General features: G+C 41.4%; 1 protein-coding gene and 1 pseudogene across 2 annotated transcripts in view; both read right to left on the reverse strand.

Moving 5' to 3' along the window:
• Positions 1–1,217: 1,217 nt before the first annotated feature.
• Positions 1,218–20,223, reverse strand: part of GOLGA5 (golgin A5) — a 35,991-nt gene continuing 16,985 nt past the window's right edge. Inside the window, exons 7-13 of one of the 2 annotated variants that reach the window (XM_008159945.3) lie at positions 18,612–18,782; positions 15,731–15,859; positions 11,418–11,516; positions 9,604–9,829; positions 6,439–6,544; positions 3,158–3,221; positions 1,218–1,686 (exon numbers count right to left, since the gene is read on the reverse strand). In XM_008159945.3, coding sequence (XP_008158167.2) covers positions 1,606–1,686; positions 3,158–3,221; positions 6,439–6,544; positions 9,604–9,829; positions 11,418–11,516; positions 15,731–15,859; positions 18,612–18,782 — 876 coding nt within the window. In that variant the 3' untranslated portion in view covers positions 1,218–1,605. The remainder of the gene's footprint in view (positions 1,687–3,157; positions 3,222–6,438; positions 6,545–9,603; positions 9,830–11,417; positions 11,517–15,730; positions 15,860–18,611; positions 18,783–20,223) is intronic. The other variant, XM_054715815.1, reaches the window with a different exon arrangement.
• Positions 4,088–6,031, reverse strand: LOC129149100 (dnaJ homolog subfamily C member 15-like; annotated as a pseudogene).

The raw sequence follows: 20,223 nt of genomic DNA on the forward strand, positions 1-20,223 counted from the left end.
TGCTAAGCTGAGAAAAAGCCCAAATCACCTAGGATGACCTTTAAACATTTTCTGGTACACGCAACAGTGTACCATAACGTTTGAACAATTCATAACTAAAGTCACAGGTCAACGGACCTCACAGCAGAGATCTCATTAGGAACAGAAACTCCGTCCAGGTTTCCAGCGGGGCACTGGCAGGAGGCTTCAGACCCTCCTGACTGGAAGGACGCCACTCACACAGCCTGAGCCACGCGCGGGGTGAGGCAAGAGGAGGTTACAGTTGTGAGGATGTGAAACGTGGAGTATTATTTATGGATGATTGTGTTTTTTCCATATGAACTGTAAACTACTTTTGCCTATTAATTACATTTGAAGAGAGCCCACGAGAGCCCAGGGGACAGAAAAAGAACTGAGACGTGCAGAAAAAAAGAAAAGTCAGAACAGACATTATACTGGACTTAAAGCAAAGAAAGTGTCTCTCTTCAAAGAATAACTCTGTACTGTCTCTGCACTGGAGTGTTTTAAAAATGCAAAGGTTGCTGAAACAGATTCGATTCCTAAATGCACAAGCAGGGGCTACGGATGTGCTGAGGTAGAGGCTGGAGGTGTAGGCTGAGAAAAGGAACAAGGGCGGAGGAAGGCGATGAATGACTGAGAATGGAAGGTATTTGGTGCAGGGGTCGGGGAGGGGGAACCCCACACTGGGGAAGGGGCAGCCCGCTGAGAACCAACCATGAGTGATGCCAGCTGCTGCCACTGCTCTGTCATCTGGCCATCTGGAAGGGTCTGGTTTAATGGGGATAAAAAACTATTATTTTTAAAAAGATAAACACACAGTAAATTTTGTGTTTATAAGAAGATGTATACCAATCAGGCCTTTAACATGTCATAAGTAAATTTGCAAAGTTTTCCCTGGCCGGCGTGGTTCAGTGGTTGGAGTGTTGGCTTATGCCCTGGAGGGTCTCAGGTTCGATTCCCAGTCAAGGGCACGTACCTGGGTTGCAGGTTTGATCCCTGCCCGGCCCCCCTCCCCGAGGTTGGGATGCATGCAGGAGGCAACCAATTGATGTATCTCCCTCACATTGATGTTTCATTCTCCTCTCTCCCTGCCCCTCCCTTCCACTCTCTCTAAAAAATAATGAAAAATATATCCTCACTCCTTGGGTGAAGTATATCAAAGGGAAAAAAAGTGTATTTGCAAAGTTAAATATAGGAAAATACAAAAGCAGACTGAATTATCAAAAAGAAAACCTTTATTTATGTCACTAAATACAATTAGTTTCCCTGATTACAACCCATAATGAGTATCAGTAAAATACAGGCTGGTCTGTACAGAGGTGAACCTCCCAGCATCTGTGTGTACATATATACACGGAACCACCAATCTCAGGAAAAGCAGAGCTGAGCTTGTTAAATTATCGTCTGTTTTAGAAACTCTTACCATTTGAAGGACATTAGAAGAAGATTTAGGTGGCAGAGTACTTGTATAATAACTTAAAAAGTTAAAAGCTTGTAGTGATAAAATAATCTTGGGCACCCTCTTCAGGAATTTGAAGCAATTGACCTTTTACAGATCCAAAGTCTGGAAAAAGACAACCAATCATTGCAACAACTAGGTTCAGTTCATTTGCCATGGGGTTGGTCGTGGTGCATTTCCGGTGTGTAAGTCAACAGAACAATCATGACCCAGAGGTGAAGCAAAGCCTAAGAGAGAAAAGATAATTTGTGGATTAGTCAACGATCCCATCTCCACCACAGGCCCAGTGTGAGGCGCATGGAGGGCAGGAACCACGTCTTAGTTGTCTGTGTACGGTGTTCCTGTCCAGCACTGTGTCTGCAACACTCCAGGGGCTCAGAACGTGTTTACTGGGTACTAATGAAGAAACAGATGTACAACCGATGGAGGGTAGTAGTTACAATTCCGGCACATTGCTCAGTCAAGTGGAGTAAAGTCCTCAACTCATTCATGATAAGCACATGTCCCCAAACAATCAGGTGATTAATGGCTAGAGAGCCATGAAGTGGCTGGAGAGGCTTTCTAAGAGCAGTTAGAGCTGGTGTTCTGAAAGAGGGCTTGGCCATGCGTTGGTGAAGAGGGTTGGGAAGGCATGCTCGACAGGAATGCTGTGCCAGGTTTCAGAGGTGATCTGGGGTCCAGCACAGGACCTCCACCGACACAGTCCCACTGGCTCCCTCGTGGTCGGGGGACAACGGCATGAGGCTCCCTCGCTCAGGCATCACTGGCGTGAAGTATCACGTCTCATGCTGACAGGCAGAGTACGTGTTCCTCAAAACCTCCAACCGGAAATCAACCCAGATGTGGACATATTCTGAACCCTTTCTGAGGCCAATCTTTTTCCTCTCATTCTCTCCATCCCCCTCTTCTTAAAAACTTTTTATTTTTTAAGTAACTCTTCCCTCTAGTGGATCAGAAAGAAATTTCTTTCTAAGGGTGCTTTTATTCCTTTTGAAGAAAAAATTGACTGTTTTAATTCAACTCAACTACTTTTAGCATCCCCATTCAGAACAATGAGTGAGTTTTTTAGGCTCACAGGACACATGAAATGGCATGCCTGACTCTGGTAACCATTATTAGAGCTAAAAAATATGAAAGAAAATAAATCAACCTTGAGACCGTTTTAGAAAACAAAGCAAAACACATGGAAAGCAACTTTACATCAAGAAATCAATTGTTTTGTATTGTATTTTTTTATCATAAGAGGGGCTTAGCAATGGAGTTAACTGTTAAACTGCACTGAAGTTAATTTTATTGTAGGAAAAGTCTTTGAGCAATTTATATTTTAGACATAACAAATTGTTATCTTCACTTGTATTACTAAAAATGAATTCTCTTTCAAAACTGATTGCTAAACTTTTAGTCAAAAAGACCAGCAGCTGCCTGGCTGGTATAACTCAGTGGCTGAGCCTCAATCCATGAAACAGGTGGTTATGGTTTGATTCCTGGTGAGGGCACATGCCTGGGTTGCAGGCTCGATCCCCAGTAGGGGGCATGCAGGAGGCAGCCAGTCATCATCACTGATGTTTCTGTCTCTCTCTCCCCCTCTCCCTTCCTCTCTGAAGTCAATAAAAACATATTAAAAAAAAAAAAAAAAAAAAAAGACCCGCCGCTGAAAAAATCAAGTGCAGCATTGTTTTTTTAAACAAGTTCACTTACCATATATATAATTACAAAAACTCGTGCTATGGGGTATCTTCGGAGAAAAATTCCCAGACGGATACTGTGCAATGGTGGTGGGGTGGAGAGAAGAGAAGAGGGTTAGACTAACAATAGATCTACCTGTAGTAATATCTAATAATGCTTTTTAACATCCCCTCATTTATACTAGTTCTGTGGCCACCATAAAGATCTATTTATAGATTAAATAATTATTTGAAATAATCATACAGAAATGCCATAGTGTAAGCAAATACTTTTATCATTACTTGGGTTTAGCTGTTAAACAACTTGGTCCCTCTCTAAATTACTTTTCTTTTAGGAACTAAAGTTATAAAACATAAGGCAAATGTGAAAACAAGAATAGGAAAGTCTAGTTGGAATCAATCTGCAAATTACTAATCAGAAAGCTTTTGTATGGACACATGCTTCCCAAAGACACAAAACTACAGAAACTCAAGTAAACACTTAAAACAAATGAAGTGTGAGGAGCAATATGATGTCCAGACCTTGCCACTCACGCCTTTTTACATTTCCCTCTATCAAGATGGACACAGGTACAAGCAAGTACACCTTCTCTACCTTTCTGTTTCTTTGCCACTAGCACAATGCCTTGCATACTGGTTCTTAAAAGTTATGTAGGCTGAATAAACGAAAGTTGAAGTAGATGTGCATATTAATTTGGAAATGACTATGGCATCCTTGGTCCATGGCTTTGGGAATCTTAGTAAATCCTCTTCCTAATATGTAACACCACAGCTATATTCTGATACATAAAGGTAAGAAAAGATTGCTCTCTTATGCAATAGTTCATTGAAACCGTGTTTAATTATAAACACTAAAAGACAAAAGAGTTTAATAGGATATTTAGACATGATGCTATATATAAACTATTAAAACATTTTTTCCTTTAAAAGATAATAAAAGACAGATTATTAATCTTTTATTATTATATCACGTAACAGTGAAATTATTATTTATGGTTAGCACATGTATGAAAATGATAACGGGGGTGGTTTAGATTAAATGTGCAGGAGTCGTCCCCGAGCCTCAATGAATGTTTGGTGGTTTCTTCTAGCAAGTCTTTTGCTTCATTTATTCTGATTGCTAAGTACGGAGCTCCACCTTTATCTGGTGATTCAAAATCATGATTCTCCTGTGAGCTGTTCTAATCTCGGCCTTGCCAGCAGATGGGTTTACATCCAAAATAAGAATAGCTTCTCGCCTACTCATTTTCTGTTCAAATCCTCCTTTATAGTAGGATGAAAGGCTAGGTGTGAAATCTTCTGCGATTACTTGTTCTACAGGTTTCCAGACCTGAAATACACAGTGACCTGCAAAAGCTGTAACACCCAGTCCTACAGCATCAAGCTTTTCGCCATCCTTGGTCGATCTCCATGTCCACCCGTTTGGTCGAGGGAGGTGAGTACTCAGCATAACATCAGCACTTGCCAGTGGGGGTGATGCTGCCAAGGGCAGCCATGGCACTGCGGCAGAGGGAGACCTAAAACCTTTCTTTGACAATTATTTAAGAACTTTATTAATAGGTGCTTGCAGTTTGTTGACTTTAAAAAAAAAATCAAGTTGTAAACTTTTTTTACAAATTAAAAATGAGGTTCTTAAAAAATCTCAACTTGCCAGATATGTAACAATTTAAAAACCTCTAAAGGTGTATTAAGAAAAACTAGGCTTTTTTTTTTTTTTTTTAACATGTTTGTCATTACCAAAAAAGAGACATCTTTAGGTAAAAATAATAAAATCCCCATGCTGCATAGCTGGTCCACGGGCAAAAAGCAAGCACTTAAGGTCTTCAGCTCCTATCTTTTTTGTTGTTGTTGTTAAACTCACATGAGGCTATTTTTCCATTGCTTTTTGGAAAGAGTGGAAGGGAGATATATATGTGTGTGTGTGTACAGGGGCAGCGAGCAAATCCACAGCCCACGTACGTGCCCTTGACTGAGGATCAAACCCAAGACCCTTGGGTGCACGGGCTGACGCTCTAACCACTTAGGAACACTGGCCAGGCTTGGTCATTTAATACTGCTAGAATTTTATATTCATTTCTGCTTGTTGGATGACTAAACCGGATAGTAGAGATGGTAAGCTGGCGTTTTCTCAGCCCTGCTCTGCTCAGCTTTGGGAGCAGATGAATTCTCAGCTGGTGGACCAGCTGCTTTAGTCTCAGTATCTGCACAAGGTATCTGCACAAGTTGCAGCGGTACTGATGTGGAGGTAGCTGTTGACCTTGGGTCTCTGGTAATCCTGCTGGCAATTGTGTGGAGGACTCTCTGACGTGGACAGCATCTAAATGCTTATGGTCTGCTGCACATTTACTGCCTTGCACTGGAACTCCACAGGGGCCTGTAACATTCTCCTTTAACTACATCAAACCCCACAGCCTCTCCTTCTCCTACACTGTGAGGGTACTTCCTGGGGTTCTTCTTCTTTATGGCCGTCTGGTGTACAAATTCATCTTCTTTGGTGTCATTCCTGTTGATTAAACCATATCCGTCTCTTACACTGAACCATTTTACTGTTTCCAAAATCTTCGTTGCAATGATTTTGTCTCTGCTGGCAGGTGCCCAGGATATGAGGCTACCTGGGCTGGCGCTCCCTGGGCCACTGCCCGTAATGCCAGGCTTGGTGCTGGCAGTGCTGAGGGTGGGGGTGGCAGGCCGCGCTGCTGATGGTTGGGGTGATGGTGACTGGGGCTGTCTGCAGCAGCTGCGGCTTCTCCCAGGGTGTGATGGTAACTAGGCCGGAGCGATGGCAGTGGTGCTGCTCGGAGCTCTCTAGGGTCCTCTCTTCACTCCCGATAGAGATCTAAAACATTTTCTACATAAGGTAGATGTCTGCTAGTATAAGAAGTTTATTTATAAGTATATACATAACATAAATTATGTATTATTTATGTAATATATAAAAACATATTACAATGAGTACTGTTCATTAGTAGCATCTTTTATTCTAATCAAATGACAAATTATTGAGATAAAGCATTCAAATGGATGCATTTACATGCGATAGACACTTTCTCAATGAAATTTAATGAGTTTTTAAATAGAGTTTATTATAGAAAGAGGATTAATCATCTTCAATAAGTATAGGCACTGGCAGACCTCTAAAGCAATTTCATGACACTGAAATACCATGAAAGGAATAAGGTAAATGTCACTTTAAATATCAGCCCTATCTGATGGGACTCACAATGATGGAAACCACTAGAAAAGGTTATAAAAATATTTGATGGTCCATCACTCATCGTTACTGGCAGGACTTACCTAAATTGGTCAATTGAACTAGCAGCTTTGCGGACTCTTCCATACATTCCTGCCAGACTGGTTTCTGTGTCATTAAAAAGAACAGGAACATTTCGTAGACGTGCCCCTGTTTAAACAAGAAAATAATGAATGGAGGTACAGACAGCAAAAATGAATTTTTAACAAAATTACAGTTGAATATACATTAAGTTACTTATGAAAGAAATTCTCAAGGCCAACTTCCTAAGTATTACATCCAGAGATAAAATCATAAAAAAACAGGTAAATTTGATTATATGAAATGTTTGAACTTTCATACCCCAAAAAATCAAAATGTAAAAACTAAAAAAAATTACTTCTCTATGGAATTAGCAAAAATCAAAGTTTATAAATACCAAGTGTTGCCAATAGTCAATATTAATGGACGCAACTCCTGTGCTAGTAAGAATGGCCTTTCTACAAAGCCGATGACTCCCACATTTCATCTCCAGCCCAGCCCAGACCACTCCCAACTCTAGACTTGTCCAATCATCTGTTCCATTTCCATCTGGATGTCTAACAGTCATCTCAAACTCAGCATGCCAAGACCATGGTACTGACTTCTTGCCTCTGCTGCCAACCCACTCGTCCTGCAGTTCTCCCCATCTCAGACAGGAGAACTCCATCCTTCCATCTGCTCAGGCCCCCAACCTTGACTCCTTTCTTCCTGTCAAACTTCACAATCTGCCAGCAAATGCTGTCAGCTCACCTTTAAAATGAATCCTCACAATCCCCCTCTGTTCTGAAGCACCCTCATCTCTCACATGGATTAATACAACAGCTCCTCCTGGTCCCCTGCCTCCACTCTTAGTTCTTTGTAGTCTACTATGGACACAGCAGCCAGCGGTATCTTGTTAAAATACAGGTTATATCAGCCACCCTTCTCAAGATCCTCCAGTGGCTTTCCCTTCCTTCAGAGAGGTCGTCCTACAGGCCTGAACAGCCTCCTCCAAGTTCTCTGAATTCACCTTACACGCCGCTCCCCTCAGTCCTGCTGCCCTGGCCTCCCTGCTGTTCCTGCAACATTCCCGCCTCAGGGCCTTTGCAGCGCCTGCTCTTCTCCCTACCTGGAACACTTTTCCCGTGGATCTCCTCACTGTCCACTATCTTACCTCCTACCTTTTCAATGAGGTCTCCCTTGACCACCCTAAAGTACAATCCCATCTCCACAGTTGGCACCCCATGTCTCCCTTCCTCGGCAGCACATATCACCACCTCACATCATTCATTTACTGCCTGTGTCCTCCACCTGCATTCCTCTCCACACCACCAGAATGGAAGATCCACAGGGCAGAGATTTTGGTCTCTTTTGTTGCCCAATGTCTAGGATAGTACCTGGTATAAACTAAGCACTTAGTAATTATTTGCTGATTTTGCCACCAAAAATCAAAGCGCCTTCAAATGTGTATACCTATTGACCCAGCAATTCCATTTCTAATCATTCATCCCAAGAAAATAAAAGAGATGTACAGAAAATATTTTCCTCAGAACTGCTATATTAGCAACAAAAAATGGCAACAATCTAAATTCCCAACCATAAGGAGAACTGATCAAACAAATTACAGTATTTACACAATAGATTCCTATAAAGTAATGTATAAACTATTGTATAAACTATATTATGAAACTTATTTATATGAAAAAAGTTAAAAATCAATAAAACAGATAACATAAACTTGTATAGGGAAAAAGTCTAAAAGGACTTTCTAGGATTAAGGCTGCTGAAGCTCACACTAAAATCTTTAACATCCCCCCCTTTTTTTATTTTTAATCCTCACTTGAGGATATGTTTTCACTGGTGATTATTATTATTATTTTTTTTTGAGAGAAACATCGATCAGTTGCCTCCTATACATGCCATAAGCAGGGATCAAACCCTGACAGGGAATGGAATCCTCCATCTTTTGGTATATGAGATGACACTCCAACCAACTGAGCCACACTGGCCAGGGCTTTAACCTTCTTTTTTAATATGTATTTTGGGAATACAGATTCTCTATTAAAATCATAGAGCATGGATAATATACTTATATGACTACTAGAGGCCCGGTGCACAGATTCGTTCACCGGTGGGGTCACTCGCAATCTGGGACCCCTCGGGGGATGTCAGATAGCCTGTTTGGACCCGATCCCCACAGGCCTGATCCAGACAGGAGGGAGTCCGATCCTGTGCACTGAGCATCTGTCCCCTGGTGGTGAGTGTGCGACACAGTGACCAGTGGACCAGTCATTCTGTTGTTCGGTCGTTCGGTCGCTTAGACTTTTATATATATAGATGTATCAGATTTAATATTCGTAATTATAGCCCTAACCGGTTTGGCTCAGTGGATAGAGCATTGGCCTGCGGACTGAAAGATCCTGGGTTCAATTCCGGTCAAGAGCACATGCCCAGGCTGCAGGCTCAATCCTCAGTGGGAAGAGTGCAGGAGGCAGCCAATCAATGATTCTCTCTCATCATTGATGTTTCTATCTTTCTCTCCCTTCCTCTCTTAAATCAATAAAAATATATTAAAAAAGAAAAACAGGAGTTCTTCAACCTATTGCTCAGAAAAATTAAAAAATATATATTCATTAGTTATGGATTGGAAGATTATAAAAGCAAATTTTGCTTTAAGATTCCTGAAAGTCCCTCTGTACTGAATCATTTGCTTTGTCTGCAACATCCTACTGAGCATCCTATGTATTTCAATATGACTATGGGTCCTCAGGCCTCTTTCCTCCAAGTCCCACACCAGTGAGGGATATTAATCAGTCCACAGTCCAATTTATTAATGATCATATCCAACAGCACATGGCCCATCTTCACATAAGGAGAAAAGTGGGTGCTTCGTTGGATGAAACCTCTTTCTTAATAAAACTGGTATTTTTTTAACTTATCAAAATCATGTTTGAATTAGCAACATTATAAATTAAGGCAACAAAACATTTTTGTTTTTGTTTTGTTTTTAATCCTCACCCGAGGATATTTTTCCATTGATTTTTAGGAAGAGTGGAAGAGAGAGAGAAAGACAGAGAGAAACATCAATGTGAGAGAAACACATCGATTGGTTGCCTCTCCCACGCACCCTGACCAGGGCCCAGGCTGGGAGGAGCCTGCAATCAAGGTACGTGCCCTTGACTGGAATTGAATGGCCGTTCTTTTTTTACCTTCGCCATTGTCAACTCCAGACATATTGATGGAAGACCCAGTGCTCCCAGCTCCAGTGGCCGATTTCATCTGCTGCTCGAGGCGCTCCAGCTGGAAGACCAGCGAGTTCTTCTCAGTGCTGAGGCTTTCCAGCATGGTCTGCTTCTGGATGAGAGTCTCTGTCAGCTGATGGAGTCGACTCTCCAACTCGGACTGGCTGCTATTGCTTAGGGTTTTATTGGTAAGCTGAAAGGCAACAGTTCATAAAAGCATTACATAAAACCAGTCATACAACACAGAAACCACACTGCCACATCCCCACAGGTGAACTGCGGTATTCACTGATTTCTCAAAACTCTGTAATGATTCTTTCATTGACTACAGAAGCAATTTTCAAACTGTATTAGTGGGTCACAAAATCAACTTGGTGGTTCAATTGATGCATTAAAAAATAGAACAGAATGGGAGGTATCAGAGCGTACAGCATATAGTATGTAAGAGTATTATTTTTTGAAACTTCTGTATTAATTTTGTGCACTGTAAGAATGTGTGAGTACTGAGACATGATATAAACCTTACTTCTTACTGTAACATCACGGTCAAAAATCTGAAAGCTCTGATCCATGGGACATAGTTGAAACATTTCGACCTGGATAACTCAACGGTTGTGCAAAGACCACTCACTTCCAGTGGTTTTCATCCCCACTCTGCGATTTCCTCACTATCTGACTTGGACAAACTGCTTCTGAATCTGTTTCTCTGAATCTGTTTCCTCAAGTGAGGACGAATGTGCTTGTTGTCTGTCTCCTCGTGTGTTAACTGAAGATAATAGTGCCTGTTGCACATGGTGTTTAGGGATATTAAATGAGAATTTTCCTAGTAGGGTCTGGCTGACGGTTCTTAGTAACTTCCTTCATTGCATCTTCTATTTGTTCTCATGTGCCACCATTTCCCGCCTCCACTCAGCTGTCCACATTTCCTGCTTGGAAAATTCAGTCCCCTTCTCTTATCTAGGTTCTACCTGCCTTCAAAGCCTCTTCCTTGAAGCCTTTTCCAACAACTCTAGCCCAAGCTGACCTCAGCCTTCTTTCAGACTCCCACGGACTGCCTCAGCATTTACCAATCACTTTGGTAACCCTGTTTAAAGGAGTCCATTACTTATGGAGTCAATCGCTTGAAGAGAAGGGAGGAAAGGACAGTCTACAACCACAGAGTAAGTGAATGCACGATTTCGGCAGTTAGTGATCCAGACTGGTAACTCTGGGTGCTAGGCACCGGCTGTTTTCTTTATGTTTCTCATTTTCAGAGTTACAAAGAGGTCTTGCTGACTTCCTGGAAGACCTATCAATGCTAATAGAAAGATTTATCCCTGGATTTCTCTTAGGAAAGAGAAAACACATTTATGAAACTGGCAATCAGCACAATCCCCACTGAAGTTAGAAGGTTTTGAGATAATTTACATCTCCTCAAGTGACTCTGGCTACAAGATCTATAATAATAAAAGTGTAATATGCTAATTAGACTGGACAGCCAGACGTCCTTCTGGACAACCTTCCAGATAAAGCCAGGCTGCGAGGGCTGAGGGCCGAGCCCCTTGCACAAATTTCATGCATCAGGCCTCTAGTACTTCTATAAGAAGTAAGCCACAGAATACAGCAAGTGCAGACTCATAGGCATTAGATGAAAAGTCGGTATCAGGTTGAAAATAACATTGTACCATTGCAACAAGAAAACTCAGATGAAAATATGAAAAAGAAGATCTTACTGTATTCTCTGGAAAAAATGTGCCTTTACAATGAATGGTATCTTTGCCCAAGTTGTAAATGACACATACCTGATTCCTAAGTTTCTGAATTTCTTCTTCTCGATCTTTAATTCTGCTTTGCAATGTATTCTTTGTTCGATAAAGATCTTCTTCTATATAATGGAATTCCTACAAAGTGAGGCACAAAATAAAAGTTAAAACAGCGTTCCTATTCCATCGCCAGAACCTAAAACAGTGCCTGACACATAGTAGACACTCAATATGTGCTGAGTATATACTGAATGAATAAATGAACAGATTTGGATGGGTCTAATAAAAAGTTATACTTCAGTATCATGTATCAATTTGTATATGAACGTTTAAGCACAAGTCTTTACGTGGTCATATGTTTTAAATTTTTCTAGAATTGCTACTGGATCATATGATAAGTGTATATCTAATTTAAAGGAAAAAAACCTGCCAATTGTTTTCTGAATTGTTTTCCAAATACCTGTACCAGTTTGCATTCCAACAGCAATATGAGAGCATGCCAGTTCTTCCACATCCTTCCCACATTTGGTGTTGTCAGTCTAAGTGTAGCTAATCTAGTTGGGTATGTGGTGCTATCTCATTGAGGTTTCCCTTGCATTTCCCTAATGATTAGTAATTTGTGAATAAGCAGCTCAACATCATTAATCATTAGGGAAATGCAAAGGCAATATCTTGTACCTTTTTTGCACTGTCATTAATAAAAGTGAGAAAGAAACAAAGAAATACCTCTGGGTTCACTATCAACTGCATTAAACCACTGCTAGTCTGTATAATAAATATGATCATTCAGAGTCAAGTCGGAATTTAAGAACAAAGCACATTCCAGGAAAGAAAAAGTAATTAGTTAGCTAAATACCTTTAAAAGCATTATGAGGCATAGGGAATATAGTCAATTATATTGTTAATAACTTTGCATGGTGCCAGATGGTAACACTCTGGGGATCATTTTGCAATGTATATAAATATGGAAACACTATAATGTACACTTAAAACTAATGGTGTATTGCATGTCAATGATACGTCAATTTAAAAATGCATTATACTTCACTGTGCTGGGAGCTTCATATAGCTCCTTCAGTAAAGGTATGAAGACATACATGTGAGATGGACTTAACTGCCAAAGACTACTTCAGACATTTAGTTCAACTTGCTCATTTCACAGACTGTAAAAACTGAGATAAGTGAAGAAAGAGAAAATGGCCCTAGCTAGTTTGGCTCAGTGGATAGAGTGTCAGCCTGCAGACTGAAGCGTTCTGGGTTCGATTTCTGTCAAGGGCACATGCCTGAGTTGTGGGCTCGATCCCCAGTAGGGGGCTAGAGCAGAAGGCAGCCAATCTGTGATTCTCTCTCATCATTGATGTTTCAATCTCTCTCTTCCTCTCTGAAATCAATAAAAATATATTTTAAAAAAAAAAGAGAGAATAAGCCTAACCAATGGACACAGACAACAGGGGGGTGAGGGCGTTAGTGGGGGCGATAGGAGGGGTAATGGGGGATAAGGACACATATGTAACACCTTAATCAATAAAGAAATTTAAAAAAAGAGAGAGAGAAAATGAGGAAGGTAATTAGGGTAGGAGAATAACAATTTATAGATATGCCTTATTTCTAAAGCTCTAGACTAGCACAAAATTTAAGGTTGAAATGATCTAAGCTGATAAAAGAGCACTACAGGACATTTAACCCTAAAATTAAGTACTTCACATCAGAACATCTGATTACTAAGTAAACAGCCATAGCTATATTCAGCTCCACTTTCTTCTACTTACCTCCCTCATTTTATAAAAGGGCACTGGAAATGAATGTGGTTGAAACCATGTGCCATAATAAAATGAAAATTATCTCACTAATCATCAAGAACATAAAATTTTTGCCTTTAAATATATATTAGATCCTTAAATAAATTAAAATGCAATTTCTGAAAGGATAGCTAATCTTGTAATTAATTTAAGATAGCCCATGATATACTCTGTAGGTTGCTACTCAGTTTTTCTCTTAATATGCAGAAAACAGATTTAAGTGCTACTTTCAAAATAAAAACAAATATTTCTCTGAGAATTGAACCACTTTCAGAAAGAATCAATCCTAATGAAAAAAAATCTGCCAGGCTAGAATGGCTCAGTTCATTGATTGCCGTCCTGTGCTCCAAAAGGTTGCCAGTTCAATTCCCAGTCAGGGCACATACCTGGGCTGCGGTTTTGATCCCCAACTGGGGCATTTATACAGGGCACCCAATCAATGCTTCTTTCTCACATTGATGCTTCTCCCCCTCCCTTCCCCTCCCCCCCCCCGCCCCACCCCGCATGTCCTCGGGTGATGATTTAAAAAAAAATCTTTAAAGGACATAAATATGCAAAACTGGAATAGTTTTACCTTCTATAAAATAAACACGATAGTGATTTTATTATGTGAAATGAACTAAGATGATGTAAATTAAGTGCCTATAACAATGTCACTGCTCAGTAAATTACAGATGTTTCTAGTGGCCCGGTGCATGAAATTCGTACATGGGGGGGGGGCTGTCCCTCAGCCCGGCCTGCACCCTCTCCAATCTGGGACCCCTTGGGGGATGTCCGACTGCCGGTTTAGGCCCGATCCCACAGGATCAGGCCTAAACTGGCAGTCGGACATCCCTCTCACAATCCGGGACCACTGGCTCCTAACCACTCACCTGCCTGCCTGGTCACCCCTAACCACTCTGCCTGCCAGCCTGCTCACCCCCAACTGCCCCCCCACCGGCCTTCTCACCCCCAACTGCTCCCCCCGCCAGCCTGATCACCCCCAACTGCAACCACCTGCTGGCTTGATCGCCCCCAACTGACCCCCCTGCTGGCCTGCTCATCGCCTACTGCCCCCAACCCCACCGGCCTGCTCACCCCCTACTGCCCCCGTGCCAGCATGCTTGCCCCAAACTGCCCCTCCCATTGGCCTGATCACGCCCAACTGTCCCTCACTGCCGGCCTGCTCGCCCCCAACTGCCCCCCCTGCTGGCCTGCTTGCCCCCTATTGCCCCTCTTGGCAGCTTGCTTGCCCCCAACTTCCCCCATCGCCAGCCTGATCACCCCCAACTGCCCTCCCCTCCTGGCCTGATCACCCTAACTGCCTCTGCCTCATCCCTGCCATTATGGCTTTGTCTGGGCTGCAGCCACGGAGCAGGCTGGGGCAACCAAGGAAGCCAAGCCTCCTACCTGCTCTGTCTGGCGCCACCATCTTTGTCACATCAATTTGCATATTCCCTACTTATTGGCTGTGGGTGCCGCCATCTTTATTGTGAAGTGATGGTTAATTTGCATATTACTCTTTTGTTAGATAGGATTAATATTAGATATCGAATCTTATTCTGAAAATGTGGCTACAAACATGTTTAACTGTGTTAATATGAAACCTATTATATAAGTACTAGAGGCCTGGTGCACGAATTCGTGCACAGGTGGGGCCAGGCCGGCTGGGGGGCAGGGCTATGGGCAGTTGGCTGGCCAGCCCCACCCCCTGGTCAAACTCCCAGTCAAAGGGACAATTTGCATATTAGCCTTTTATTATATAGGAGCAGGACATTAAAGTAAAATATACTTGGGGAGCAGACAACTGCTAATTGAACAATGAAACAGAATCTTAACCATGATTTGTAAATATAATCTGTATAAACACTTTTTCTCAATCAGAAAAAGTAATCTAATATGGTATTAACGTTATATCTCTATTAACTAGCAATTATTGCTGTGTCCAGAAAGTACAAATGTAGTAAAGTACAAAAATCAACTGATTTTATTTTATTTATTTATTTACTTATTTTTTTAATATATTTTATTGATTTTTTTACAGAGAGGAAGGGAGAGGGAGAGAGCGTGAGAAACATCGATGAGAGAGAAACATCAATCAGCTGCCTCCTGCACACTCCCTACTGGGGATGTGCCCGCAACCAAGGTACATGCCTTTGACCGGAATCAAACCTGGGACCCTTGAGTCCGCAGGCTGACGCTCTGTCCACTGAGCCAAACCAGTTAGGGCTAAATTGATTTTATTTTTAAGTTTTCTATATGTATATACTCTGACAAACAAATATAAAAAAATACAGAGTAATAGTAAGAAAAACTCTGGGACAAGAATCCTGGATTCTATTCTATTCCGTAATTAGTTGTGTGAAATTAGGCAAGTCTCATAACAATTTTGTGCCTCTATTTTTCAGCTGTTAAACAAACAATGAGAGTGGGACAGCAGTGGCAGTCAGGCCTGTCTACCACTAGTTCTCTAAGCATATCCCCTAAGAATGCCAGGAAGCTGCTTTACAGGGACGTGTCCTCGTGTGACAGCTGGGAGACAGTCTTCTCCGATAATCAATCTAAAATCCTTACCTGCTTCTGTCGGTCCAATTCTGCCTCAAGTTCTTGTTTAGATGCTTTATGTCCAGCTATTTGGTCTTGCAGATCTTGCAACTGTTCTCTTGTTGATTCTGCTTCACTGACCTGCTGAGCCTCCATATCCTAAAAAGATGAATCTTATATGTGAAAGCAATCATTAACTGTTCAGTTCAATATGTACTGAGCAATCATCACGCACCATGAACTGGAGTCAGCAGGTATAGGAGGGACAAAGATGAAAGAAATGGTATCAGCCTAAAAGGAGCACATACACTAACACTTCATTATATAATACCAGAGGCCAAGTGCACAAAATTCACGCATGGGGGGGGGGGGGCCCCTCAGCCTGGCCTGCACCCTCTCCGATTCGGGACCCCTTGGGGGATGTCTGACTGCTGGTTTAGGGATCAGGCCTAAACCAGCAGTCAGACATCCCTCTCGCAATCCAGGACCGCTGGCTCCTAACCGCTCGCCTGCCTGCTGGCCTGATTGCCCCTAACTGCTTCTGCCTGCCAGCCTGATGCTCCTAACTGCTCCCCTGCTGGCCTGATCACCCCCAACCGCTCCTCTGCTGGCCTGATCACCCCTACCTGCTCCTCTGCCAGCCTGATCACCCCCTAACTGCTCCCCTGCCGACCTGATTGCCCCCTAACTGCTCTTCCCTGCCAGCCTAATCACCCCCTAATTGCTCCCCTGCCAGCCTGACCGCTCCTAACCACCTCTGCCTTGGCCCCCGCCACCATGGCTTTGTCTGGAAGGATGTCCAGAAGACATCTGGTCTAATTAGCATATTACCCTTTTATTAGTATAGATGGCAAATGGTGAGAGCAATGAACAGGGTAGCATAGCTGCCACAGCACATAAACCATTTGGTTTAAGAAGTACAAGAAGATGGGGGGTGGGGTGGCAGGGGAGAGGTCAATGGGGGAAAAAGGAGACATATGTAATCCTATATGTAATACTTTAAACAATAAAGAATTAAAAAGAAGAAGAAGAAGAAGTACGAGAAGACAGTGCCCCACTGGGAGATTTATATCTGTATTCAAAAGCTAACAGTTTCAAAAAGAACTGAACTGCCTGGCCAGTGGTTGAGCATCTGAAATCAATAAAAAAATATATTAATAATAAAAAAAAGAACAAGAATACAGGTTCTGGAATCAGACAGACTAGGGATCGCATCCTGGCTCTGCCCTTTTATAAGTCATGGGAAGTTACTTTCCTCCACCATACCTCTATTTCTTCAAACTGTCAAATGAAACTATATTATTTCCCTTACAGGGTTATGGTAAAGAATAAGTGAAAGAATATATATATATGTGTGAGTGTGTGTGTGTGTGTGTGTGTGTGTGTGTGTGTATTGAGAGCTTAGTGCAGTGCCTATCATGAAAGTGCTCAGTAAATGATAGCTATTGTAATTATTAACCATTCTCCCATTTTGCTAGACCTAGACCTAATACTATAATCTTTATTATAGACATGATAAACTTCTTGAGAAAAGGTAGAAAAATGGGTTAATGTCATCAATGAGGTTGGGGTAAGGATGAGATACTAATTTTTATTAATTCAGAAGAGGAAAGGGAGAGGGAGAGAGATAGAAACATCAATGATGAGAGAGAATCACTGATTAGCTGCCTCCTGCACGCCCCCTACTGGGGAGCAAGCCCAAAACCCAGGAATGTGCCCTGATAGGGAATTGAACGGTGACCTCCTGCTTCATGAGCTGATGCTCAACCACTGAGAGCCACACCCGCTGGGGAAGGATGTGATATTAAATAAACAAATCATATTTCTCACAATTCTACCCAAAAGATATGCTATGAAGAAGGCAAGGTCTGAATAAAATTAGCATTTACTCAATTTCTAAGTTCATGGGACTAAAACTGTTTAGAATTGAAAATTATTTACAGGAAAAATATCCTACTTTAAAGACCACAAGGATAGAAGTCTTTACCGGCTCTTCTAGTTGGCCAATAAGAAAAAAAAAACACAGAAATAACAGCAGTTACTCCTTACTGAGAGCCTTTTACACATATCCTTATTCTCAAAATAGCCTTTATCTGCATTTTATAAATGAGAAAACTCAAGGTCAGTGAGATAAACTGCCTTGTGCAAGGTAACACGTCAATTAAGGGCCCAAGATGAGATCTATCTCCAGATCTGACATTCAGGCCTATGCTCTAGCCAAGCTAGCCTATTCTCACAACTTCCACACTTTCCTTTGTGGTTTATGTATGTCTTACAAATCAATAATTCTGAATTAATGCATGGATGAATTGCCTTTGTGAATTTTTTTTAAAGAAGGCTTGCTACCCTGTACTTTATCTTCTCTCATCCTCAGAGACTCCTCCTATATTTATGTCAAAGACCCTATGTTTAAATTAATGGCTCAATTTACTCTTAGATTAAATATAGTAATTATAAATAAACTATAAAATTATAAGATTATGTATAAATTATAAAAGACCATCCCTGATCCCATTTTAATATCAGAAAACATTCCAGTTATACAGACAAGCCAAAATCTAATTTGTATTTAACTTTTAGAATGTCAGATGCCGAAGTATGAAGATTCTGTCTGGTTCCCTGTTACAACTCCAAGCCTAGAAGATGCCTGGCTCATGGCAGACACTTGGTAAGCGTTTGTTGAATGAATGAATCTGGTTACCTACATTTATTATTGCCATAACTTGAAGTCAATCAATGGACAAGATACCTATTGCTTTAGGTTCACTTCTATATGGTGACTATTATTCCAGAAGTTCCACGTGTTATTTCACCAATACCCTTTCCCTAAAGTAAGGAATCCAGCACCTCTTAAACTACTAACAGCTGGGGGTAAATGGCTGTCTCTGAAGTGAACTGTAAGGAATCTTACCTGTAACTCAGACCTCAGCTGATGTATCTGACCCATCAGTTTCTGTATTTCTTCCCTTTGCATCTCCTTTTCATGCCGAAGGTCTTCTAGCTCCATGCTATTAGCAGTATTGCTGTCCAGGCCTTCAAAACCAGATCCTTCCTTTAAGCTGTTAATCAATTTTTCTTTAGACTATTACATTAAAAAAAAAAAGAAATATTTTAAAGCAAAGCAGAGATTAGCTTGTATATTGAATATCATCTATCATACCAACTAAACCACTATGGAAATATTCCAATTATATCCTTCATTGAAGAAACTAATGGAGGAAATCCATTGGGATAAAAACAAAACAGAGTCTTGCTATATAATGTCCTTGGATTTTAATCCCCAGAACCATGTTATTGAAAAATTATTAAGATTTTTCTCATATTGCCCTAACTGGTTTGGCTCAGTGGATAGAACGTCGGCCTGCAGACTCAAGGGTCCCAGGTTCGATTCCAGTCAAGGGCATGTACCTTGGTTGCGGGCACATACCCAGTGGGGAGTGTGCGGGAGGCAGCTGATCGATTTTCTCTCTCATTGATGTTTCTAACTCTCTATCCCTCTCCCTTCCTCTCTGTAAAAAATCAATAAAACATATTTTTAAAAAAAGATTTTTCTCATATTTTTTTCTCATTCTTTCTCGCCCTTACTTTTCCCATCACAATCCACTCAAATACTGATGGAGCACCTATGATGGGTTTGGCATTGTGCTAAGTGTCCTGTGTAATAAAGATAGTGTCTCTCACTTTGGATAGTACCCTCTGCCTTATAAACTAAAGGGGAGGTTACAGGTATCCAGGAAAGGACAATAAATGCAAGCAGAGGAGGGATATGGTAAGGTCACTCTAGAGTTCCAAGGAAGGGAAACCACTTCTGGGGAAGAGAAAGAGAAAGCTTGACGTGAAAGATAGCCATTATATTGGTCTGAGATTGGCTAGGATTTTAACAGGTAGAGAGAAAACAGAGTGCAAAGCATAAACCTGCAAAAGCACGAAGGCTTATAAGAACATTTCATTGAGATGCACTCAGAGAGTATGTTAGGACCCATTTGTGGGGGGTTTCAGATGCCAGACTAAATGTTTGAATTTTATTTGGTAGGCCAAAACAAATGACCAGAAAGTAGACAGGGAAATGTTATGATGAGAGACGTGTTTTAGGAGGCTTAATCTGGCAGTGGCATAAAGCAGGTGTTCACAAACTCTGGTCAGCGTGGGCCATTTCTGTCTGTACAGCCTGCAAGCTAAGAATGGTTTTTACATTTTAAAAGGATTATAAAAGATAAAAACAGCCCAGCTGGCATAGCTCAGTGGTTGAGCATCAACCTATGAACCAGGAGTTTGGTGTTCAATTCCTGGCCAGGGCACATGCCTGGGTTGTGGGCTGGATCCCCAGTGTGGGGCTTTCAGGAGGCAGCCAATCTATGAGTCTCTCTCATCACTGATGTTTCTGTCTCCCCCTCTCCCTTCCTCTCTGAAATCAATAAAAACATTTTAAACAGATAAATAAAAGATAAAAACAAAGAATATATGATGAACACCACACATAGCCCACAAGTCTGCAATATTTTTTCTCCCTTACAGAAAAAGTA

Source organism: Eptesicus fuscus, chromosome 5 (assembly GCF_027574615.1).
Source record: "Eptesicus fuscus isolate TK198812 chromosome 5, DD_ASM_mEF_20220401, whole genome shotgun sequence".
In the NCBI taxonomy this organism is placed as follows: Eukaryota; Metazoa; Chordata; class Mammalia; order Chiroptera; family Vespertilionidae; genus Eptesicus; species Eptesicus fuscus.